The sequence below is a fragment of the Hylaeus anthracinus genome, unplaced genomic scaffold (assembly GCF_026225885.1).
Source record: "Hylaeus anthracinus isolate JK02 unplaced genomic scaffold, UHH_iyHylAnth1.0_haploid 0, whole genome shotgun sequence".
In the NCBI taxonomy this organism is placed as follows: domain Eukaryota; kingdom Metazoa; phylum Arthropoda; class Insecta; order Hymenoptera; family Colletidae; genus Hylaeus; species Hylaeus anthracinus.
This window is the reverse complement of record NW_026533254.1, coordinates 19,668,137-19,693,972: the sequence shown is the minus strand read 5'-3', so window position 1 is coordinate 19,693,972 and position 25,836 is coordinate 19,668,137. Positions and strand designations below refer to the sequence as shown.

General features: G+C 48.8%; 1 protein-coding gene across 5 annotated transcripts in view; it reads right to left on the bottom strand.

Moving 5' to 3' along the window:
- Window positions 1-25,836, bottom strand: part of LOC128896294 (protein tincar) — a 57,819-nt gene that overhangs the window by 9,148 nt on the left and 22,835 nt on the right. For 4 of the 5 annotated variants that reach the window (XM_054159566.1, XM_054159565.1, XM_054159568.1 and 1 more), the window contains exons 2-11: window positions 22,858-22,896; window positions 6,968-7,063; window positions 5,498-5,780; window positions 5,201-5,425; window positions 4,970-5,101; window positions 1,633-2,409; window positions 1,372-1,559; window positions 1,080-1,279; window positions 493-1,001; window positions 113-308 (exon numbers count right to left, since the gene is read on the bottom strand). In XM_054159566.1, the coding sequence (XP_054015541.1) occupies window positions 113-308; window positions 493-1,001; window positions 1,080-1,279; window positions 1,372-1,559; window positions 1,633-2,409; window positions 4,970-5,101; window positions 5,201-5,425; window positions 5,498-5,774 (2,504 nt within the window). In that variant the 5' untranslated portion in view covers window positions 5,775-5,780; window positions 6,968-7,063; window positions 22,858-22,896. The remainder of the gene's footprint in view (window positions 1-112; window positions 309-492; window positions 1,002-1,079; window positions 1,280-1,371; window positions 1,560-1,632; window positions 2,410-4,969; window positions 5,102-5,200; window positions 5,426-5,497; window positions 5,781-6,967; window positions 7,064-22,857; window positions 22,897-25,836) is intronic. The other variant, XM_054159567.1, reaches the window with a different exon arrangement.

The window sequence follows — 25,836 nt, the reverse complement described above, 5'->3', positions numbered from 1 at the left end:
AGAGAGAGAGAGAGAGAGAGAGAGAGAGAGAGAGAGAGAGAGAGAGAAGCAAAGGGCACGGGCACAGCGAGATGTACTCAAAGACACCAAGAGGAGGGAGGAGGGTAGTTACCGCGAGCCTGACGTACTAGGCAGGTCGTTAAAGGTGACCTTGGGCTTCAGTTTCTTGTTCAGCCAGCTCTTATCGGTTGCCGGCGCACCGTTGGCGTCGTTCGGCGATTGCGTCGGCGATGGACGTAATTTCGGCCTCAACCAGTAGATCTGTTCGTCGTCGGCCGTCGATTCTCCATCCGCAGCATCGGTGTTTCCTGTTGGAACGATGTAGCCCGTTAACGGGTAGCGGTTCGTACCGATCGCTGCTTCATCTTTTAACCGTTCGAGTGCCAAGTTGAGTGAAATTTTCATACATATCCGAGACATGCCAGACAATTTTAACGATTTACAGTAGCACTTACAGGCACTCGAATTGTTAATCATTAAACCCCCATTTACCTTGCGTGCGTGCCTTCCTTTCGATGGCCGCCTTTTGTATCACGCTCATGATGGCCTTTTTCGGCGAAGCGTCGGCGATAGTGTAAGTCCTACCGTTTCCGACGACCAACAGCGGCGCGCTGGTACCGTCCTCGTCATCCCTGGCCGACACTAGGTCAACGTCCGTCACGAGTTTCACCGACCGCGCCGATCTAACCGTCGCACGACCGATCGTCACTCTCAATTTGAACGTCCAGCGTTGCTTTATCGTCAGGCAGATCCATAACAGGAGCCAAAGAAAAAGGTGAAGAACGGTGGCGACGATACAGGCCAAGATCATATAGGCGCCGTCCATGCTGGCACGATAAACGACGCTATAGTCGTAGAGCAACGGCGCGCTGCAGATCGCGATTGCCAAGAAGACGCACAGGGCGGTGCAATGGATAAAGTATACCCAACCGTTTCCCTCGCGATTCTCTTTCGGCAAGATCACTCGACGCTCGCGTTCCTGGTTCAGGAATGCCGTGAATCTGTACAATTGCAAACGAATGGACGATGGTTCTTGCAAACGGTGGACTCTGTCGAATCGGTCGGGTGAATTTACTTACCTGCCGTAAGCGTAAAAGTACATCACCATGCTGGAGCAGAGTACCAGCAGAGAGGAGAGGGCGAACAAAACGAGGGTGACGTGCGGGTTCAGCAAGAAGTAAGAATCTCCGAAAATGGTCGATATGGTGCTGGTACTCGATAACGTTCGATACTGTTGTCGAAGAACGGGCAGCACTTTCAACGGACCTACCACTTGAATCTGAAAACACACAACGAGACAGTTTTCCAATGATCTTCGATTTCGACGAAGCCGCGTAACGCAAACGTTTACTAGTCCTTCAAATTACTTGCCTTGTAAAGAACGGACATTCCAACGAAGGCTAGCAAGCTTTGAACGGTATTCATGACCAACTGGAGACTGAAGATGGTGCCGAGAGCTTTGTTGCACGACCAGAATACCGCGGGATATCTTACGGAATACACTCCGAGAGCGACAACGTAATTCAAGTACTCCAGGGAAATGGGTCCGTAAGGTTCAGCTACGGGAGAAGGTTGTAATTAAACGAAATTAATTAAACGAAATACGGTTTTCACATATCGAACGTATCTTACCGGTCTCAATTTCGAGATTGAACTGTTCCGGATGATCCAAGTCCGCCAAGCTGTTCATCGTCAGCGACATGCTCTGCGCAGTTAGGTTTCCTCCGGTGGCAGTTCTAGTCGGTTTCGTCGTCGTCGTCAAAACTCTCGCCAAAGTCTTCGTCTTTGATCTGATTTTCGAATTACTCCTGACGATCGTTTTCGCGGTCGGTCGTCTAACGTTGTTACCGTACTTGGCCGTGGTACTCTTCAACATTTTCGTAAACGTTGACGTCGAAGCGGTTGCCACGGTAGATTCTGTCACCGCTGGCATCGTCGCTGTCGTCGTTGAACCCGTGGTCGTGGTTGTGGTCGTGGTCGTGGACGTGGTCGTCGTTTTGGTCGTTGTCGTTGCAAACATTTTTGGCGTTGTCTTACGTGCTCCTAGCGCTCCAGACGTTGTCATTTTTCCTGTGGTTGTGCTCCAAGTAGCGCTAGCGTTTAAAATTCGTGCGATTGGTGGAGGTAGGCCGGTACTCGAAGAACGAAACGATTTGGAAAATTGATCGGTGGTGTCTCGACTGCGAAATCCGACCTCATCGTCAACGATCCCAGCCAAAGTTGGCGTCGTGGTCGCGATATCGTTAACGGCGTCGTCGATCTCTTCGTCGGGTGTCAGAGTGACGAAAGGTTGAGGAGTTATGAAACCAGTTAGAACGCTAAGGTTCACGTTCGGATTCAAAAAGGTGGATACGACCAGTCGATCGCGTTCAATTACTATCCAATCCAGATCTGTGCGCCATATCGCTTCTGTAAAACAGAAATTCGCTTTAAAGATCGATTAACCGACACTCGGTCGGTCGAATAAACGATAAGGTGTGTAACGGGTAGATATCCCATCTGCGACAACCTACCGGGCGAATACGATCAACTCTAGGCACTCCACCGACCCGCGATATACCGATACGCGTCGCAGGAACTGATTGTGAGTCGACAAATAGTTGACGCTCCCAATTATAATAATACAAAATTCTCAAAGTTTCGAAGGCTGTGGGTGCGCTTATTCCGCTTCACCTTGGATGGTGACGGCGTAATTACATTTACAGGATTAACCTTTTCCTATCTCGTTTCTTCGTGCTCCGCGGTTTCGTACTTTTAATCCGGATTCCGGCCGGGAATAGATCGCGCTAGAAGGAAAAGCTGCGGAACGAAGAAAAAATTTAAGATAATCCCGTAGCTTTAAATCGGATTAGCCAGCTTTCCGTCGTGTCCCATCGTTTTCGAACGATGCCGCCGCCGGCGTCGTAACGCTGTTCGCTAAAAACCGACCTAATGGAACAACTCTTTCGAATCCCTCGACACTTTTCGTCGTACAATGTTTCTTCCAACAAAAAGAAAATCGCCGTTTATCGTGAAACCGTATGCAAGCACACCGAGGGAAATTGACCGAGACGGTAGACTCGCGTTCAAGTTCACGAACGCGGGAGAGGTTGACTCTTGACGGAACCAACCATCCCCGTTAGCTGACTCCAACCAAACCTTGCCTTTGCACCAGCCATTCTCCCAGCCCTTTTCTACCCCCTCGTCTCGACTCGACTCGACTCGACTCGACTCGACTCGACTCGACTGAATTCGCGACAATGACCTTTGCGCAGGTGACGCTATCCCGGCCAACGTATTTTCCATCCGAGCACAAAAGGGCCACTTGTCATCTCGTGCATTCCGACTGGCAATTCGGTGAGCCAATATACGCATAGATGCGCATGGATATTCATCCGCGCTCACCAGACGCAAACTAAATTGGATTACAACCCATACGGTACGCGATGCTTACGATTACGATATACGCTTTCGAGGGTAATCGGAACCACGTCAACTACGTTTATAACACTAGACCTATCGACGTTCATTTCCTAACCATTTCTATCGCGTTGGGACAAATGACTAGACTTAGAGACACTTTTTTCAATTAAATACAAAACTATTTTACGTGCAAGTCAATTGAATAATGCGTGACACAATTGCATAGAAAATACTGCATGTAGAAAAATTTGGAAACGATCGCGGTAGGTTTAATGGTAATCTAGATCGTCAAAGACTATCGCGGCACACCGTCGTAATTCTCTGCAAACTAATTACGGGTTAATTCGATTAAGATCGTAGTCGACGGAATCGAATGGTTTGAAACCGGGCCGCGATCGAGTTTGCACGTTGGGGTACCAATGTAACGAAAGGGTCGAGATAGAAATCGAAACTAGCTTATCGGAACTTTGAGCTCGGTTGAGCGATTCGAGATGGAAGGATTCCACGAACGGCAAATCCTGCAGCAAACTGTATGCACACACCTGGCCGATCAATACGCGAACCAGAACGTAGTCAGGACGAAGTTGCCCTGTTACATCCCGACCGCCCGTTTCTCCATGCGCGAATCGTCCTACTCCGGCGATTATGCATCTCGAAACGATAACGATGCCAAAATTAACTGTAACGTTTTGCGGAAAATCTTTTTCACCTCCGACAATCGTCATCGCGTGACCCGTCGTTATCTCGAAAATATTGTTTCCAAGTTGAGATAGTTGCACTCGACGGGAAACCAGCCGAAAAAACCTCTAAATTTAACGCTACTTTAAATCTTGGAGAAATCCACTCGTTAGCGTTTGTTCTTCCATTAGCAACGGGTATAACGAGTAAACTTTGCGACCCGGCTCGATTTTACGTCAAAGGAGATAGATATATCTCGACCGCTGTTACATGAAAATATCGATGATATCGACGTGGCTCGTTTCGACTCGATACGGGCGCATCGATACTCGTTGCTGCTCCAACGAAAACGAAACTTTGTCGATGGGGTTAATTTAATATTCCTGGTTAATTTCCATGAGAAAAGCAAGTACCGTCTAGAGTCTAGACGATCCAACGTATTTTCTCCGAGAACAAAGAATTCGAGAACGGATCAACGACCGCGAGAGTTTTCATTTCGATCGACATCGACCTCGAATTGCTTCTCGATGTGCAAAGAACGACACGAATGCGAGAAAATGTGATTTTTGAATGGTGGGTAGCGAATCGGAAAGGCATGGTCGCGTAACGCGTACTTGCATGTGGCGAAACGTTTCTGTACGCGTTGACAAACGAAAGCGTCGAAAGTTTCGCGTTATCTCGAAAAGTTGGCACGAGCGCGCGTTGTGGCGATTCGTGTTCGTGCTAGTATACATACAATAGTAATTTCAAAGTGTCGAGTCGCGTCGTTGGCTGTCAGGCTGGCGGATGTTAGGTGTCGAGTGCAAAGCTTTCAGAGCGAATCGCGAATCGCGAAACTCGTTCTCCGCGTAAATGTAGCTACTAGAACGTTCGTTGGGATCTTTGTTACCTTTTGGTAAGAATCCAGCGTGTATCAGCCTAGCCTCCATGAGCAGCGAGGGCAGCAGGAAGCACATGGCCGTGCAAAGATGCACAAACGCCGCCGTGGGACCTCCGTGTCGCCATAAATTATTCGCTAGACCTACGAATGATAACAATGGTAAAGCAGACGAAAAGTAGAACGCGAACGGTGCAACCTTGTCGTTCGATTCGAATAGGAAAAAATAGTAAAGGCGCTCACTGTTGTCGGGATTGCTGGTGAGCAGCGACGAGGGTGGATCGCGCGAGCACGCGCTCAAATGACGGCCAAGCTTTATTCCATCGTTGGCCAGGTTGCCGAGCTTCAAAAAGGCCGCGCCGAGAAGAACAGGAAGCAAGACCACTCCGGTGCCAGCCAACACCAAACAAGCGTACAATTCGATCTTTGGCGGTGGTGCATCCGCGGGCCAGGGCAACGACAGATAGGCTGCACGGGTAAACATTCGATTAAGTAATTAGACAATTTGCCCGAAGAATCGAAAGGAAGGAGTTTGCTCACCCGCGAACCGTTTCGCGTATCTCAAGCCGATGTAAGCTTGAAAAGCGACCGCCAGGATGCCATACCAAACGGACCACAGACTGTTCACGTGGCCACGTATGCACGAGTTTCGTTTCGATGGTCTACGCGGTGCCGGCTTTCTCGCTTTGCTGGTCGTCGAGACGCCGCTGGAGTTTATGCTGGACACTATCGGAAGTGGCTTCAACGGCTTCTTATATTTCGCTTGGTTTACCTCGTTGTTGTTCTCGTAACCCATCAAGCTTCCAGTCATTGACATCTTGTTCTAGAAAAAATAACATCGATTCGCAGCGTTACGGACGATGCATACGCAAACTTGCACGAATTCGCATGTTTTTTTCCCCGCTGTTTTCAACGACTCGCGAAACTGTTAAACGAGAGTAGTCATCGTCCTGGAGCATTCCAACATTTTCACGATTCATCTTTTTCGCGCAATTTAATATTCCGCTAGACTCTGGTTTTCGTCCCCGTCGCTCATCGTTCTCTTCCATTCTTGTTTTGTGTCGCTCGATCGCGTTGGAGGAGGCTCGAGAGCGCTCCAAGTACCGGTTATGGAAAATATTAGTAACCGCGTCGCGTTTTTTCCCTTGCCACCGTTATCGACTTTTCCGTTTACCGCTGCATACTAGTTTTCTTCGACTCAAGAATTTAACGCGTAGCGTGGCTGTAACCATGTTATTTAACGTACGCTAGCAAAGAAAATGAAACGGCAGAAAATACCTCTTTTTTTCCAAGGTATAAATCGAGTTCCGTTCAGTTTAGCATACGCGAGCAATTAAACGCGCACTGCCCTCGTCTGAAATTTATGACTTTCGCGAAACGAGCACCCCCACCTGCGTAGCCGAGCTGCCCTTGGAGCGTTGCCTTCGGTCTCAACCCTTTGTCGTTTCGTCCCTTCTCCGAGAATGGGTTGTAAAGTTGTTGGAGCTTTACGGTCGTCTTTGCCGGTTTCGTTCCGCGATCAAATTTAAAAAAGAGAGTGTACAACAGGCCAAAGGAACACGAGCGCGACCGTCTCGTGCTGTCCAGAACGCAAAATTCATATTTACGTTTGAACTTTGTATTAGAAAAAAGGTAAACAACCGTTTATCCTCCGCTCGTTGAACGATACGTTTTCAACAACAAAATGCAAGAACCTCGACCTCCTTTTTGCTAAGTAGTTGCTCGAATGTGAACATTCGTACCATTTCGAGTGGTACGTCCCGGAAAAAGCGCCGGATTGTTCAAAAGGAGTATTTTAATGTATTCGCGAATACGGCATCCGAGCTACGGTGTTTAACTCGAGAGCAAAAGTACGTATGTACACTCCTCGATGTCTCGCGAGAAGCTTTCGAGTAATCTTTGCTCGTTTCACGAGTTTCCGTCTCTTCCTCGTTCGGTTAAATTTATTAATTATTTCTCGGCGTCAAGTTTATTCGAAATTAGTCATTCGTTAAAGCGAAAATAGTTTACCAGATTTGTTGCTTCGTCCCCGGTCTTCTAAAGTTTCGAGCAAGCTTGTCGAGAACAATCGATTCGATGTTCTGGCATGTTTGGCGGTGACAGCGCCTGAAACAGAAAGCGCAAACGATTAAACGGAGGAGAACAGGCAGCACAAAAAAAAAAAAAAAAAAAAAAAATATTATAGAAATCGTCGATATTTCCCGCAATAAAGATAGCAGCGAGGAAAATCGTTTATAAAATTGTTACATTTATTCTGTATCCTTTGTTCGTTGCGTGAATCCACAACGCGGAATACACAGAGACAACCAAGTTACGGCGAGCGTTCGCAGTGATCATACCGCGTAATTGATCGGACGCGCACGCGGAAACTTGCAGAGGGCTCGTGTCGCGTGTCGCGCTCCAATTTTAATCGCGTTTTACAGAGGCGAATGCGACACCGAAAAATATATTTGTTCTAGATTCGGCTGTTTATATTCGTTATATACCCGTGGTTCGTGGTCGTTCAAACCCGCAATGTTAGCTCGAGTATCAAGAACGGCGTCAGCGACGATTACTCGACGAACAGTTTGCTCGTAAGGGAGGTAATTTCGAGATGGAGTCGACGGGAAAAGACTAGCTTCCGCGAAAAGAGCATGCATTGTTCGCGTAGACGCACGCTGTGCTGTTACGCGTCGCGTCCACCTCGATGCGTTTCCCGTCGTAGAAGCGATAACGACGAAAACGATCGAGGAGCGATTGCGGCCGAGGACAATCAAAGGCGCGAGCCTCGCGTACAATAGGGTCGGAACACAGGGTGGCAACGTACCGTGATAATTCTAGTGCCCTTACGACCTCGGTTGCTCTCTCAAAGTCCTTCAAAACCCCTCGAGCCACGGTTGCCTTAACCGTTGCCTTTCCCAGACAACGATGCACATTCGTCGTGGATTCGCCAGACTCCCGGTTACATCGACTCGATTCGGTTTTCGATCGTCTCTATATTTTGTCCGTATGGAACGCATCCGGGAACAGGTCAACGATAACGGTTTCGAGCAGGAGACGCCTTTGAGACGCCTTTGAGACACCTCGAGACGCCTCGAGACGTCCACTCACTTACCCTTGATTCGACGATTCTCCTCGAAACGTTAATTTTGCTCGCGACTGCGTTAGTTGTTTCATTTTCGTCACCGACAAAGCTCTGCGAGAGATGGCCAGCGAATCTCTCTGTTAATTAAAAATCCTGGCCATCCTGCTACCGACGCAAAGATAATGGTGCGCAACCCTCGTCGTCTCGTTAAGAAACGACGGCACAGACGTTAATTATCTCGGAAATGGCCACGCAAGGGTTGCGCAAACATCATTACGAAGAAACGATATGCCTTCCGTATCTAAGGAAAAAGGATTTTTAGTAGTATCGCGTAAACTGCGATATAGACGGAAAAAGTCAATGTAGATCATCTTTTGCGAACTCGAAGAGGAAAAATTATATTTGCGAGGGTACGAGTACATGTACGTATATGTACGAGGTTAACAATATATTTACCAGCGCTATTTATAACAATTTCCCTTACATTATCGGCCACTTTTAAACGTTTACGCGATCTTTTCCGAGCGCCTGATCAAAGATTGGCTAACGAGAATATCTTTGCCCAGCCTTCTTTCTACTGTCTAAACAGCGCTTATACCGAAGCTTTCTTGTAAACGATAAGATTGCTACTTTGTGCACGCGATTAAAAAATCGAGGTCCCTCGATAGGTATTAGACTGCCGCGTATCGTGTTAGATTAAAGCCGCGATTAAAGAGGTTGCGATACCTCCCAGTTTTGTCGCTTTCAACGACGTCAACTAAACACGGAAGAGAAAAACGAGGATGTTGTAAAAACGTTTCGGGGGCGAGTTATCGTTCCGAGAGTCGTTAAAGTCTCGGCGACGACTGTTTTCGTAGTTTTTACCCTTCGGTGTCTCGACTCTACAACTCTCCCCGTTTTCCCTTCAGCGAACATTTCAAGAGAGATCTTCCGACAGAACGGGCTTGGTCGAGTTCGCTTCGTTCTCGTCCATGCCGCAAGAATTTTTAGCGTTTCGGAAACCATCGCGTTGTTTCAAGCGCGAAGCAACGATCGAGAAACGAGTACGGATCGGGGAAAGTTAATTTAACCGTAATAATCGAAGGAACGATTCGAGTGGTTGCACGACGTCTCCGACGGTACGGAATAATATCGAGATTTTACGACCGATTAAGAAAGGACTATGATTAAGAGAGGAAGGAAGGGACGCGAAGAATCCTCTGCTAATGACTCGGCCGATACGAGGTTGTTTGTAGGTTAGGTAGCTTTTATCTCGAAAAGTAATACCGCTCGCTCGGCGTTTTTATCCTTTTTCATTATTTTTCCTTTGTCGTGGTAAACCGCTTCCTCGACGCTCGGCTGGTGCACCAGTCTAATGGAACGGATCGATGCTCGGACGATTAGCCAGACGTCCGCGCCCGCCGCAACCTCAACTTTTCACATACGCGATTACCTCCTCGAAACGCAAACATCCTCGAATCAATTTAATCGTCCACGCGATCTTGCCGTTAACTCCTTTCGAACGAAACATCGGGGATACTTGTTTCCCGTTTATCAGCCGAACAAAAGTCGCATCTATAGGATCTCCTCGACGAATCGACTCCGCACCGCTTGCCGGTTCTCGCGTGTACGTAACGCGTTCTCGTTTATGCTATTTCTCCGCGACATTGACCCCTCGGAAATCCAATAACCGCGTTTGCTGTAAGCGTTCGCACGGTCGTCGCTTTGTTTACAGATTAAAACCTGTTGGTTCTGCATTTAGAAGAAATGCTTGGCGCGCGCGTCGCGTAACGTTGCAAGCCGTGTTTAGTTGCTTTACCAGCGGCTTCTCGCACGCGATTTCGCGAGGGTTTTCGATCGTCGGTTGAACTTGAACTCTGAGAAAAAAGATCGTTAGCATCGAGTAAAAAGGCAGTCGTTACCGTGTCGCGACACAAGCTCGGTACCTAAAGCGAGGCAACGCTTTCGCGTAGCTTCAGGGTTATGGCCGTAAGGTGAACAGAGATGATCGCGAGCGCAACGAAGCAAAGGCGCGAAACAAAAGATTTCTCGCTCCGTTTCCAATTCTATGCCACGGTCTCGCTGTCGAGAATCTTGAATGTCTCAAGAGGGAATTGGCTGCGCGTGCAGGCTCTATAAAGTGTGCGACACGCGTGACGAAACGGCGCGAGATTAAATGGCGGATTTTCCAGTTATCTTCCTGGATCCAGGGGATGTTGAGGATGCTCGAGGAGAACGATAACGGTCGCGAGTTTCGAACAGCCAATTCCGTTCAAAGGAGAAAAGCTCGGGAAAGCTTCCGGAGCGATTGGTAACGAGAAATTAAAGAAATTTACCTTTACTTTAGACCGTTGCCCACCGAATTGTAACGGTTGCGGTCTACTTTGGTTCCCGATTCGGGGTCAAACAAAACTTTTTCCTTTGCTCGTGGCTTGGCAAAGCCGGTTCTTTGGCTTCTTCGACGACAGAAGCTGCTTTTCCGAGATGATTACTCGGACAAAATTTCTTACCTAGCCAGATATCGCTCGGTTTTACGCTGCGCGAGCTTTCGAGCGGAGAAAACGGTTCCGCGGAAACTTTACAACCGCCTACATTCGTACCACATCAGAGAAACTGACCCGAACGAAGCAAGATGAAACCTACTTCTTCTCGTTTGATAACGCGCCGAAAGGGAGGCCTACAGAGCGAGGGACGAAGAGAGTCGGAGAGTCTATTTTCAAAGAGAACAATCATTTCCGATGCCGCCAAGATAATCCCATGGTAGGTGCCCTATACCGTCACCCAGATATTCGAGGAAGCTGAAATTGAGATTCCGTTCCGTCGATATTACGATTCTTACTATAGCGAGGACATATTTTCCGACCGAATTAGTGAAAATGAGTCATCAAAATATCATAGAAAATTGGCCGTAACTTGAGAAATTTACTTCGAATTTACTTTCTTTCTACGCCAAGCATACCAAGCGGAAGAACGCGTCGTTCCACGGATCGCGACTCGAGGTTTCCTTTTCACGGTCCTCGTCCCGATCGCCTAGCAAGATTCCCGACCGGAACAATAGTCTAAGAAACTAGTACTTCAGCCGAGGATTTATCATCCTCCGATACGTGCCACCGCTCAGCCACGGACTCTCCTTTTCGACGTCAACTTTCTGCCCCATGAGTCAGCTTGTCGCCATGGCTACACGGAACATCCCTCGTTGCCCGCTACGACTTGGAACATTTCAGCTTCGAGTATTCGGACTCATCGCGCTCGATACACGTTAGCACGATAAAGAAATAGTTTCTGCAAAATTTGCAAAATTTGCAAAATTCGAGGCGTACAAAGATCTACGGAATTCCTTTGGTTGCATTACGATGGAAAATTGCTGTTTCGATCGCGACAGGAGAACCAAGCGCAGTCGGAGGAAGGAAAAGGGTCGTTTCCGCGTAACGGTGGCTCGAGTAGGTGGATTTCTGTTGGAGAATATGAAAGGCTTAAAAGTCGTGGCGCGCTTGAAAGGTTCGCGGAAAAAGCTTTTCGTCGCCGTACAATGGTCAAGGATTCGCGGCAAGCTAATCACGGGGAGGACTAATTCATAGGAAAGAACTCTTGGAAGGAGAACGCGTAAGAGCATCGGAGCGAAGAATGCATAACGGAGAAATATCGTCGATGAGTTAACCGTACACGGCATTACGTTTCCTGAATAATTTATGGCGACGTCTCCAAGAACAGGCAGCGCTCTAGTACAAGGAAAATCCCCCCGAAAGAGAAAAATCGAAGAGCATTACGGGCCGATGGACCGTCCGCCGTGCTGCAGAAACTCGGTGAGACGAATGGCCGGCCGTGAATCTAATGGAAAATCGAATGGACGCGAACGTCCCGTTCGGCGCGGCGCATGGAACCATCTGGCTCGCGTGGAAGGGTCCTGCGCGTCCTCCTCGAGGGAAAGAAAACTGCCGGGAAGGGCGAATAAAACCGATTCCGATGAAATTACTACTTCGTCTTGGCTGTATCAGCTTAATCCTCCCGCCCAAATCTCCCGCGACGTGCGCGGGACAAAGCGTCTCTCTCTCTCTCTCTAGCGATCGGTTCAAAGTGTTTCTCAAAATTAGACTTTTCGACAGTCGAAGAAAGCATAGACACGTGCTAACAGAATTAAAAACGGAGCATAGAATCGTTCCGCTCTACTTTCTCAAGGATGAACGAGAGAAAGTCGTTGGATCCAACTGTGCTGAAAATGCAATTTTTATAAGGACGTTTCGAGGTGAAATACGACGAAAAGGAAGCGAAACGTGTCTAGCAACCTTCGTTACCGGTTCTACTGCTTCGCGCGCATCTTAGCCACGGAAACGAACGAGAACAGAAGCATTCGAGACATTTCCCGCCTGAATAAAATACGATGAATTTCCATCGTACCGTTCACGACCGATCCCGATCGCGATCAGCTTGGTGTAATAGAGCGAACAAAAATTATTTTCAAACACGCTTTCAACCGCCGTTGAAACACGCTTTCGATGCCGCGGGGACCTGAAATGGAGAGCGAGGATTTTATTAATTTCGCGGGGAAACCGAATCAGTCCAACCGTCGAGTCGGCGCGGCCGTCGTCAAAGGGCATAATTTCTGAACTGTCTAGCCAAAGTCAACTTGCCGCTAATGTCCCGTTGGAATTTCACCGATACGACCAAGTTGGAGCGTTACGTTCCAATCCTACTCCGCAAACCAGAGTCGCGTGTAATAACGCGTTATTAGCTAAGAGGGAAAGGAAATATAGTCGGAACAATGTTGTAACCGAAACGAGGAAAATTGCTATCTCTCCGTCTCTCGACTTTTCGTCTGTTCGATTTGCAGGTTGTCGAGTTTGAAAGAGGCGTTCGCGTCGGAACGCGCAACCTTCGTCATCCTCTCCTGTTCGTTTCTCGTTTCGTTTTTCTTTAACTCCCGGCGTAAGAAGTTCTTACAGTTTTTCTCGCAACGGGAGGCTGAAGAGAAACTCTTTGTTTCGTCTGTGTTATTTTCGTATGATATTCGACGCAGCGTGTAACGTTCTGGAAAAGGCGCAAAGTGCTTTGCGTTAGATGCTGATAATGCTACTCACCTTTCGGCTTTTCCTCCTTTACGCATTCCTTTTGCAACGACTCGCGCTTTCGCATATTCTCTACGTACGTACGCGGCGTCTCCTTATCGAGCAGAAATAAAGTCTAGTTTGTTGGCGATTATCGTCCCTGCTCGAGTTGCATTTCGGAGCGAATCGTGACCCGGTACGACGTTAATGTATCGATCCCGGCGTGTCCCGCGGTACGAATACCGGAGAACATTAATTAGCCGCCGAAGCGGTCATCGCATCGATCGTCAAACTTTCTTTCCGTCGAAGCGTAAGATACAAGACAGATCGCATCGGTCGGAAATGCACGAGAGACGGCGACGAAAACGGTTAACTCCGGCAGGAACAGCGTTCGAGCTCGATGTCCAAACGGGCTGCCACGAATTCTGAATGTTTCGACCGTAACGTATAACCGTTGCGTTTGCAAGCAAAGGGTGGTTCTCCCTTAATTAGTTTGCGCTGGGCAGCAATCTGGGAAGGTGGTTTATCTCGCAGCAACCGCTTACTTGCTCACACCGACGCGACGTACTGCTCCGTGGCATCGTGCTACCGCTCGTTACTTCTACTTCCGGAACGCCTACGCCGACATTCCGACAGCTACTAACGCGACTGCATAAGCGAGGAAAGCAGGAACACGTGTCCGCCTATATACCACGGATATATATTCCGAATTCTCTGACAACGACCGAACACGTTCGAATCGATACGTGTTCTTTCCACTCCTCCATCCAAGCCTGTGGCTGACGCCAAAATTCGTTTCTTTTCATTTACAACCATCGTCGATTTGTTGGATATTCGAGAAAATATTCCAGCGTTGAACGCAAACTTCGAGAACCGTTTGAGCCGACGAATTTCGCGATCCTCGAACAAGATCGGAAAGCACGTCTACGTTCGCGTAAGCGGAATAAGTATTCTCGCGATGAGTAAATCGCAACCAAGCCACCATCGAGGGGAGGCGAAATAAACGAAACTGCGTCGTCGTTGAATTACACGCGAGACCGCACTTTCTGAATTCTCGTCTCGTAACGCGAGTAGACAACCAGGAAAGATCGGTTCGGCAGGAAGAAGCGTTCCCTGAAGCGTGCTCTAATACCTTTCTAATTACGTCTTTGGTCTCGACGAACTCGATCTATTCTCGATCGTATCGACTACGAGTCGGTGCCGGACAAACTTTTACGAAACGAAATGATATTTCACATTCAACTCGTCTCTGCTCGCTGCAGCAATAACCGTTAACCTCTAGGTACCTAAACTTTTTTTCGCGCCAATTCCTTTTCGATTCTACGATACGTCTTTCTCGTCGTTCGACCGAGAAGCGTATCGTTCTCGTGAACGGGCAAATCGACGATGCGGTTAACACTTCGCGGGGAACGAAACTATGGAATCGATTCTCTGCGAGCGAGGTCGCGCGATACTGCCATTAGTCGGCGATTGCCGTTTCGTGCATCCGTCGATCAACCGCTTCTCAACCAACGTCGGGTTTCCCACCGACATCGCAGAAATTCGCTTAACGCGAATCGCGTTCGAGTTGCCTTTACCAGCTGTACTCGGCCGTTACTCGATCGGGAAGTAGACGCATCGTGATTGTCGAACGCGATCGACGATACCGCGGTAGGAAGTTTGTCGAGCCGTGCGATCCGCGTACGCGTATATTTTTGGTAAATTATAATCCGCGGAAATTGTTCGACGCCGCGGCGACGTCGGCCGATCGATGGTGAAGTTGATCGATAGCAAGGTATTCAGCGGTGGTATCCCGACGGTCGACGAGAATTGACCGACCTTTACGAAACTCGATATGGTCCGGACGGAAGCTGGCCACTGGATGGATCCTCGACCTGCATTCGCCGGTCGAGGACAATACAGAGGCCTCTTTTGTTTGTCGGTCAACACCGAAGGCATCGATAGGGGAGGCGAGTAGTTGGCAGACTGCCAGCAACTAGCGCCTATACGTAGAGCTCGTGGTGCGTTTCGAGTCAGGCATCGACACCTCGATTATCGAGACCGGCCGATGCCAGCCCGTCGGCAGGACATGCTCCACCGTTTGCGTTTACGTCGCCGTTCCTGCTATTTACCACCTCTTGGTCCGCTAGAGAAACCGAACGCCGCGGAGAGAGTCGGAGATCCCGGCCATTCGTAGAAAAATCCCAGCGAATTGGAAGATTGCCAGCGAGCACTTGCCCCCCGTGGATTGCTTTTTCACCCAACTCAGCGATTCCGAGTCGCTTTCTATGAAACGTGGCCGAAGAATGGCTAAAGCTAGACAAAGAAACGTATCTACGCGAAGCAGTAGTAGCAGCAGCAGTCGTTTCGTTCAATTTGGACTAGTTTGAATCGAGTTGGAGGCATCGTCGTTAACGTTGCCCAAATATATATTTTAGAAAGGACACCCACTTTGTCGAAACATATGGATTACCACGATTCGAGTGCAACTTCCAAGACTTGTACTTTCATTCTTGCTAGATCGCAAGTAGTAGTTTCCCGTGACGCGGTGCACGTGCGATCGCGCGCACGTGGACTTGGATCGCTCGGTTTGGTCCGAGATGCTCGGCACAGCTATTTGCGTTAGTCGGGGTACGCATCGGGTACACGGTTAATTCCCATACGCTGCTCGTCGTTCCATTTTCGCTTTATGTTTGGTTTGGCCCTGTCCGTACCGAAATAGCTCGATACGGGAGCGCACGCCATGCTATAGACGATCGCGCGACCGTAAATTCCCGTCGAATTACCCCGACGTGCAACTCGTAGGGCTGGAAAACCACGCTGGGTTCGTCGACGCGTCTATGAATTCTTCTCAGCGAGACCGCGACCAACGGCCGACCGCCAACCGCCAACGGCCAACGTCGACGATAAATTCTCGCGATCGACGAGGAACACATCCGCCTCGTTTGTAATCCGCGAACGCGACGAATAGAACGAAAACTTTGTAATCGAGGCCAAACCGACGAACCCCGTTATCCGTCGTCCCTATGACGCGGATAAAACGGATGGAAAAGAGCCGGAACCGCGATAATCGGCATGTCCATTTTTCCTATCGAATACGCGTTTCGACGACTTTCGACGAGTCGCTTTTCCGGTACTCGCGATATCGTTTCGCCCGACAATTTTTAATTACGAGCTCGATATGGTCGTACAAAGGTGGATAATTGATGCCGTTTTTCGTACGCCACGGTATCCACGCGTTTGTTTCTCTACTTCCAAAACAACCGAATAAACGATCACGTAACACGTCGTTAATCCGACCAGTGACCACGCAACTCGAGGTGGAGAAACGTTTTTACGTTTCGCGCGAGTCACCGGAGCGCACCCGTCGTTGGTTAACGCAGAAATTTCCAACTGGAAGCGCGTTTCGATTTCCGTATCGATCCGGCCTAGACCGGATACAAAAAAACAATGAAAATCACGGTGACTGTGTTACTCGCGACGTACCAGCACAGTCCGAGCTGTTACCGGAAATCGATTTTCCATCGAAACGTCTGCGCGGCAACACCTCGCCGAGCGCCAATGTTTCCACTCTCGTCGCGTAGTTTCAGAAATCCTAATTTCCTGCCTGTCACTCGTAAGTCTAACGTCGAAACGACTGCGACTGCAAAGGCGCTTCGCGCTGTTTCTCTCGATGCCGCTAAAATGAATCTTTTTTATCCGCGTTCGACCAAGCTCGTCGACCCCTTTCCAGTTCGATTCTAGACCAACTGTTCACGGTTGGAAGGCAATGGATATACCGTGTAGGTGGTTTCCGATTCGAAAAAAGAGAAACGCGAAGTCGGCTACCGTCGTAGACCAAGGACCGATAAATCAATTTCTTTGCTTACAGTGTCGCGCGGAACGTCCCGAGGGGTTGGAACGCCGGTTCTTAACCTTTCCAAGCGCGCCCCTTTCCTTTTTGGGTTCACGGCATAATTCGGCAAGACAAGAATCCGATGCTCTGTCGAATGTATCGATCAAAAAGGGTGCGATAGTTTTGGAAACGAGTCACGAAATATCGCGTGGAATCGGCGTGTACGAGTAATAAACGAACAACTGCACCATTCGGATACGTTTCAAAGTAGCGATTATTTTTAGACGGGCAGGTTCAACGGAACCGGTGTTTTACCGAAACCACGCCACGGTTCGATCGTTTCGTTGCGCTGACATCCCTAGCCTGTTCTGTATTTAGGCTGCTTCGTTTTCGTCTCGCGCGTATGCTCGCATATGGTGTATATCGTAGTTAGTCGAAGGTTCTGCTAGTAGGTTTCCGGCGAATTTATCGAAAAAAGCTTTCGATAGACTCGACTCGACTCGACGAATCTATTCGATTACATGGGAAGCTTCGCACCGATTCGTTCTCGCATACTCCACCGAGATCTCTTCTCACACGTTGGCGCTGGTCGTTTAAGAACGAAGAAACGGCAAACGGACCGAAAGCATTCCGCGCACGTGGTTCTGTTACGCTGCAACGGGAAACGCAGCTGCCGGAATGGAGCGCTTCTTGCCGTCGCTTCTGCCCGGCTTTGCCCGGTAAATCGATAGAACGAGGTCGGCCGGAGCTCCAAGGACCCCGATTCCTTCTTTTCTCAGCCGGGAACAAAACCGTGATGCTTCGAACCAACCCGTGGCTTCCCCTCTTACGATTCTACGCGAAAAAAGATGTTGTCCAGAGAAAAGAAATATCGCGTCTACGCGATTTCTACTCGACGATAGGCGCGCGGATGCGCGATAAATAAGTCTTTCGGTGCATAGAAAGAACATCCTGGCAAAAGAATGTACGATCTGTTACGATATTCCGACTGTCCGACAAACGCAGTTTGGGAAACGTCTATTCAAACGATGATTCGTTCGCAGTTCGCGTGGCGAGATGGTAGAACGCGTTGCGTTCCGATCATTGACATCGATGAGTCACGGTGCTCGTCGAGACGCGTACCGAAGATAGTTTCGGGCTTTTCGCGGGGCTTTTCCGATGACTCATCCTGGAAATCTACCCTTCACCCTCGATTCGCCGAGGCGCGGCGCGGCGCGGCGTTCCAGGGCACCGCGACCCCAATGTCGCCTCGAGACATCGTAACCTCGGAGAGAGGTTACCCTCCGCGTTATTTCTGCCTTTGCAACCAACACAACCAAACTTGAATCCAACGATTGCTATAAGTTTACAGAGGACAATTTACAACGATAATTTGGAAAATTTTGATTAAGTCGTGCAACAGCTTGATTCGTCGAACCACGCCCTTTCACCTTGGTTCGCCGTAAAACCAGAATTTCTTTTGCATACGTACTTGCATCTCGTTCCTTGTTCGTTTAAACGACGATCGCAGACGGCGGTAACGAAGCTGTGCTATTGTTTGTCGCGATATTTTCGGAGCCAACGGTCCAATCCATCGAAACCAGATCGAAATAGTATTCTTCGAACTCGATAAACGATTCGATCTCTGCTGACCAAACCAATTAATTTGCCCCATGGCATTCATCGAAATTTCCTCGTTAACGCTATTCAAACGTTATGGAAGCGGGGATTCGGTTCTTGGCGGACTCGATTCGTACGAATCGAGGACTGCGGAGGGAGATCGAGAGACGAAAAATGGTGGTCGATGCGTAGGGACGGTTTATGTATAACCTGTGGTATTCCATGCCAGTGCCGGTGGAAAGGCGAAAGGAGAAAGGGACAGGCGGAATGAACTGGCGCTGCTTGAAATTCCATCCAACTGCAAACGAATGCTCTCATCCCCTATCGTGCGATCTCGATGCGCTTAAATGCCGTACCGAACGAAAGTGGTAGTCTGGTTAAGGTCGATTTACGATTAACCGAGAGAAATGAAACCAAAGAGGCACTATTAAGATTTCGCGTTCGCGTAATAATCCCCAGCTGTCCTTCGCTTCTTCCTTTGTTCCCATCGAGGCGAGAGATATTAAAAATAAATTGTTGCACCGCGCTTTTTCATTCGGTACAAGGCTATCGTTCGAGTAAAACTTTACCTATCCCTGTTCCATAGGCATCCGTAGGTATCGGCCGTGCGAGCATTTTCTTGCTTCCACTAAAATCCGATAAACCGATCCGATTCAGGAAGTGCGGTATAGCGGTTAGTTGTGTAACGTAGTCCCGAGACAGAGAGTATTCGCTCCGACGCGATACCGTTCCGTCGCGGAAAACGTCGCGAAGAAGATGCCGTCAATTTTCACGGTTTTCGAGCGTGCCTCGGCTACGTCTCTCGTCATGATTTACGAAAACGATCAACTCGAGGAAAAACGCTATCGAACCATCTGCCATCCACCGATAGGAGTATTGGTTTCGCGTCTTTAAAGCTCCGTCCTCGACTCGAACGATCCAGGACTGGTTTCTATTCTTCCCGATAGGAATGGAACAATGGTTAACGGACACCGACCGAAGTAATAGTCATTCTCGTTCTTCCTTCCTTCCTTCTTTCCTTCCTTCGTCCGTTTTACCGCACTACCGCAGTCCTTTCCGACAGTCACCAACCCTCATTTCCCTCTCTTCTCTATCCACAAACCCTGTCCCCGTCATCGGCCCTGTTCTCGCACCCGTGTCCTCCCATTCAATCAATACCCGATGCCGCGCACTGCTAAACGCCCCGAATCTAAACCCCGCTACAGAATACCTACCGCCACCTCCGCGGATTCCGACCGAGTTCATCCTATTGTGAACGCAAAACGATTCTTTAGTCGTAATTTCTTCCGGGGCCGAGTCACCGGCACCGTTTACCGCATCGATCGCAGTTTGATCCCGAAGCGACCGGTGCAACGCTTCGCGTGCACGCGAGCAAACGTGGAGCCTAAATAGGGGCTTTGGATTTAGAAGCCCGCGTCGGTAATTGTATCTCGGAGGAGAAACGCCACCGACGATACAACCCTTAGTGTATCGGCTCGCCGCATAATGGAATGCTTTCTCCTTTCGGCGGACTAACCGCGAAACGCGACAAAACGGATTACTTGGCACGGTAGAGCTCGTCCCCATCGACCGACCGTTCAAATTAGATTCGATGAAAAAACGAGACATCGATGTGCGCGCATATCGGTCGTAAGTAACCAAACGAGAGAACGTCGAGATTCATTTCGTCTTATGCAGTCGAAAGATTTATAGCACGGACGAGCGGAAAATGTAGTCGATGATACATTGGACGATGTATCGCGCTCGGGATGGATCGGAGAAAGGGTACTTTTATCCTGGCTATCGATCCGACATCGTCGGAGGATTACGAGGAATACGGAGCGCGGAAGGGATGATTTGCCACGCGTAAGATAAGCGATCGAGCGGTTTTATCAGCGTCGCTTTAATCATCCGCGAGAAGCACGGGCCGTGTTTTGCTTCGGATCGACCGATTACGGCCACGAAGGGCTATTATTTTGCGTACGTATCTTCCGCATGCGAAACAAGAAAATGAACTCGAACGTCGTTAAGCCGTTAATAAATTGAAATTACATCCTTGCAACTTTTCCCAGCGACCGCAGCCTCCGTAAAATACTCCACTCCAAATGGGTGTTTTCGCGCGTTAAAAGTCACGAATGGTTAAACTGACGCGTGTCGCGGCATCGCCGACGATACAACCAAGCTCCCAGACAACCGGTTTTCGTCGTCGTCGTCGTCGTCGTTTTCTATTGTCGGACATGTTACGATACGTCGCGTTGCGTCGGTCTTGGGCAAAAGGTTTACCGTACCCTGTGCAATTTCGCGTCGGTCGACGTTCGATGTCCATCACTGTCGGGTCGATTCGATATTTACTTTTGCGCGCCAACTGTTGGATGAAACAGCTACGAAAAGTGCTTTAAACTGAAATCGTCTCGCGATCCTCTTACGCTTCGTGGGTTTAACGCGTTCACCACTCAAAGACGCTCGCTACTCGACTAGATGGTCGATCGGATTTTAATCGAAGCGAATTCTGACAAAGACGGAGACGATGGCGAGAAAGCGTCGCTGCTAACGAGTGTACGGACCGATGTCAGTTGTCCCGTCAGCTCTCGCGTACCGTAGCAACTGACACCGACGCGGTAATTACCTATCGGGAATTTCTCAGTTTCGGTAGGGGACTGCCAACCGGGATAATTTGAAAGGCGACGTTAACCTATCGGGTGTCGCGTGCTGCGACAGACGAAACCATCGGGCATATTTGGCTCTCGCAGTCGTAATTTCTAGCTGAACTCGTCCAGAAGCGAAAGCTGAACGCGAGGAAGGAAACACGAGTCGAAAGCGGAGGATGGTGCGACGAACGCGTTTCCAAATGGCCTACGACATGCACGAATTACGAACCCCCTGCTACGCGTCGTTTTCCAAACGCGTCAAACGAAAAATATCGCGGATATTTAGCCACGCGCTGGGATGTTTGCGACGAATCATTCGGATAACTCGTTTATTTTTAACGAGTAAAAATCATAGCTGAGAGGAGAAAACGATTTGGAAATTTTGAATCAATTGTCATCGCGATGGCAAACGCGTGGCTTTTCGTTTTTTCGTTGGCGAACACTGATAACGGCGAAAGGTGGCCTCGCGCCTCGATTCGCGTTGCCTGTTGCCGCGCCAAATCCCATCAGCTACGCGTAATGCCCGCATTATGTAAATCGCGCCACCAACCGCTTTGTAATTACACTTTTAACCCCTTTAACCAGCACTTTTCGTTCGATAAACGACTCCCCAGCTGCGTCCGATCACGTTACGCGTACTCTTACGTATGCCCTCCTGGCTGGAATTCGTTTCGATCGACTGCTCGATACACGCTTTCGCGAATCTGAATCTCGATAAAAATAGTCCTGCTTGAAGAAATAAAATAATAATCGTCCGACGCGTAATCGAAACTAATTGGACACCTCCGAGAGATAAATTCTCTACCCTACGACGGATTACATTGCAAATCCAAATTCAACCCTGATAATCCGATCGAAGACCAAGTTTCCTTCCTCTTTGGATCGATTCGATGGGGAATATTAATGCCTTTACGAATGCAATTAGTTTTGCGGCAGGGCCGTGGAGTGAGTCCGATAGGTGTTCCATTGGACCGTTTCCGCCAAGGACGAAAGGTGAAAGGCGAAAGGCGAAAGGCGAAAGACGACGACGACAGTTGGACGGTGAAAAGGGAGGATTATAGAAACGGCGCGGGCGTCCCGCACAGCGCACACTCTGACTGTTTCAACGACGCGACGACGAACGTTGCTCTGTGTACGCGTTGCTCTGTTCTCGCTTAACTTAGTTTCCGGTCGTGTCGAACAGGTCCCAAATACGATTAGCAGAGACTCTACGAAACTTGACGCGCTTACGAATCCCGACAGGAGGGTGTTATATTTGGTTACGCCGCGTTCCTGCCACGCTGCTCGGATATGCCCAGGAAAAATAAACTTTGCGCGTCTCGTCCGTGCACGTTTCACCGTTCGTTTTCTTTACTTTCCGCGTGTTTCCGAGCGAAATGTTGCACCGATCGAACACAGTTATTTAGAGAAGTCGTCTCTCGTAGATGTCTCGAACGGATCGCTTTCGTTTCGACGAGAAAGCTCGCTTCGGAGCCGGGTCGTTGTACGTTACAACGTTAACGTGGTCTTTATAGCGACTGTCATTCTTGGTAACGCGCCACGGATGTCCAATATCGGATGTCCGGACATCACGTAGACGAGCAACGGACGTACGCGCGTTTATACGCGTTACGCCAGTCGATCAGCGTTTACCGTCTAACGCGCTGTGAATTTCCTCGCGAGTTATTCCACTTCCGCGCAACTTTCGATCCAACAGCGAACCACTCGACTTTTCATCGTCGACGGCAACGAATATAACGTAATCTCGACAATTGCATACTCGATTAGAAACTTACCGACGATTCGTCGAACGTGTATCTTTTGCGAGCCGAGGTCTGAGACACAAAAGGAAAGAGCTTTTTAGACGCGTGACGAATAAATGGGACCGAAGGGAGACGACTCCGAGGGATCGTTAATTTTCCGCGAAGGGAACGCTCGCACCCGGACAGCTTTCTTGCGAGCTCGATCGTCGAGGTTCGAGAAGGGAGTTGGACGCGAAGCACGTTCCAAATGTAAATTTAAAGAGTGCTTCGCTAACGGCTATTTACATAGCAAACCGTATCGTAGGTCTCGATGGTCAATGATCAATATCGGATCACAACATTGGTCTTGGTAGGATGTCCGTTATCGATCCTACCGGAACAGTGAATCCAAGGAGAAACAGATCAACGCGTCAAAGAAAACTGTTGAAATATTAACGCCGGTTACCGTTTGCACGAACGACGAGTATTCGCGCGACGAATTTGGTCAGCTTTGACAGGATCTATCGCGCCGCGATCGTGCATCGTCGATCCGTTATCCGTCGCAGCTGATCGAACAGGAAGGCAAGCGGGGAAGCGCGAACGGAAGATCCGGGTTCGCGGTAGCTGTATTTTACTCGATCCAGAGGGTGAGGCATTGGTTGCCGTTGGCTGAGCGGACAATTACAGAGTCCGGATTTGCACGAAAGCGGACAAACTTTTTACCCTACGCGACGGTATTCTCTCTTGCGATTCGCGAGATTTCAATCATCGATCGACTCGGTCCCTACGCATTTCGATACGAAGTCTCGGTAAATTTTGTTCCCGCGCGTTAACGGTACGCAAACCAGACAAACGACGCTAAAAATTCCATGCAAAATTCTTATTTAGATACAAATTTCGACCAACGAATAGAAACGATAAAATATTTATTAGGCGTTCATTTAATACGTAGACCGTCGTTCGAATTAAATTTTGCCCGTCTCTGCCATAAAACAAAAACCCCGGATATCGATCGACGAAACGATTCGCAAATTCTCCAAAATTAAAGCGCATTCGCGCTACACGGTCCGACGGACGCGGAACGAGATATTCACGCGTGCGTCAACTTGACTCGCCGCAGGGTATACACGATGACTCGCATATTTTTGAAACCTGGCCAAGCAATTTCACCGCGATAACGTTCCGCAGATGCAACTTATGCCAAGGCTTCGTCAAGAATCCTGCTCAAGGACAACGCCGACGCGGTCTTTTTCGTTCCGCGTACAATCTCAAAAATCACCAAATTTTCTTACGTCTTCTTTTATAGAGAAACTCGACGCGCGTATCGCTTCGAAAAATCCTCGTTCGTTTGAATTTTTCGATTAAGCGAGCAAACCTGAATACCTTCTCGACAGAGGCGGAGAGAAACCAGTCCCTTTTCCTACGCTCCAACCGGCGTCTCGTAAGACCTAATTAGAGAAGTATCAAAGATATCATCGAGCAGATGTTCTCGTTCCTACGCTTTGTCCTCGAGTTGACTGATTGTCGTCTAGACTTTACGCTCCAGTAGCTACCGAATCAAAGCCGTGGATTACTTGGCGGCAATGTAGGTGTATATAGAAATTCATTCGGTGAAATTCTACGAGAAGATTGCTCCGAAATGAAGTCTCGAGGAAACTACGGAGACAGGCGAGCTATAGTTTCGAAATTGCTCCAAGTAACTTTGGAACGGTAAAGACGTTTAAAGGATTTTTCGGTTCTTATTCGTCTTCGGTTCGAATGCAAGCTACGGACACAAAATGTTTCTCAATTTAACGCGAGGTTTGCCGCAAAAATTATTTCTTCGGGAACCGACGCGACGCGACGCGACGCGAGGACGATAACGCTCCGCGTTGATTGTCCGTACGTTTCGCCACGCAAACTTCCAAGCTCCTTTCAACGCGTTGGAACGGTCGGACGAAACTTTGCTGCTCTTTTACGAATAATGGAGAAACAAAGTTACGAGAATCCGATTTTAGAAAACCGATGCTCGAATAGACGAACGGGAAACTTTTTAAACAGTTTACGCTAAGATGTAGTACCGTTCGTCGCGATAATCCTTTTACGAGGCATCTTCGAATATTATTGGATTAAAAAGTGTTTTAATCGTCGCGGTATCCTTCGTCAAACTTGGTACCCGCCCTGGGTATTTGCGATTCTTTAATCTCGATCGATCGAACTGTTTGGATAAGACGAGAGACCGTCTCGGCGCAACCTGGATTCGTCGTATTCGGCTACAGACTTTGCCTTCGGTGTTGAGAATTCAGGGTTGTAAACGTGCACCTACTTTTCGAATCTCCGATACGATAATGCATACGACGCGACGCGACGATCGGAAACGAATCCGGGGAAGAAGCGAGAAGAGATGCTTTCATCGTGGCGGTGTTTGCTTTACTCAAAGTCTCCATTTAATCCGGTGCAATCGAAGAGTTTCTCCACCTACCAGGCGTTTCCTGTCGCCTCCTTTTCCTCCCTTTTAGCCTCTCTCTTTCATGGTAATCCGGGATAAAATCCCAAAGTGATTGCCTTCCTTTTTCTACGAAACCGACTAGGGACAAGACGAACGGACGCGAACGTTTTCGTCGATACGCGTAGGAGTCGGCTGGAATTGCAAAGTCGCGGAGATACGGTCCGAAAGTAAAGGAAGACATGCACGCGATTGAAAAAGTGAGAGCAGTGGACGCGTAACTGGTAATCCGCATCGACAGGCGAACCAAACAGACCGGTATGCGAAAATGACCGCGGATAGTAGCGAACACGTCGAAACCTGTGAAACTCGAACATGATTAACGACTGAAAATGTGCGTAAACTGCTTAATTCCTGCGCCGTTTTTTCTGTCGACGCGACGCGGTGTCGAGGCAGGAATAACGTAGCTTATCTTCCGAGAACGAGGAGGAGAGACGAGTCTAATGTCGAGGCAAAGGTGTGAGTTTGTATCGCGCGGAAACCGGCTTAATCTCTAGACGGGAAATTGCGTTAGCAGCGCAGGAACGGTACGGGTCACGGGGCGAACA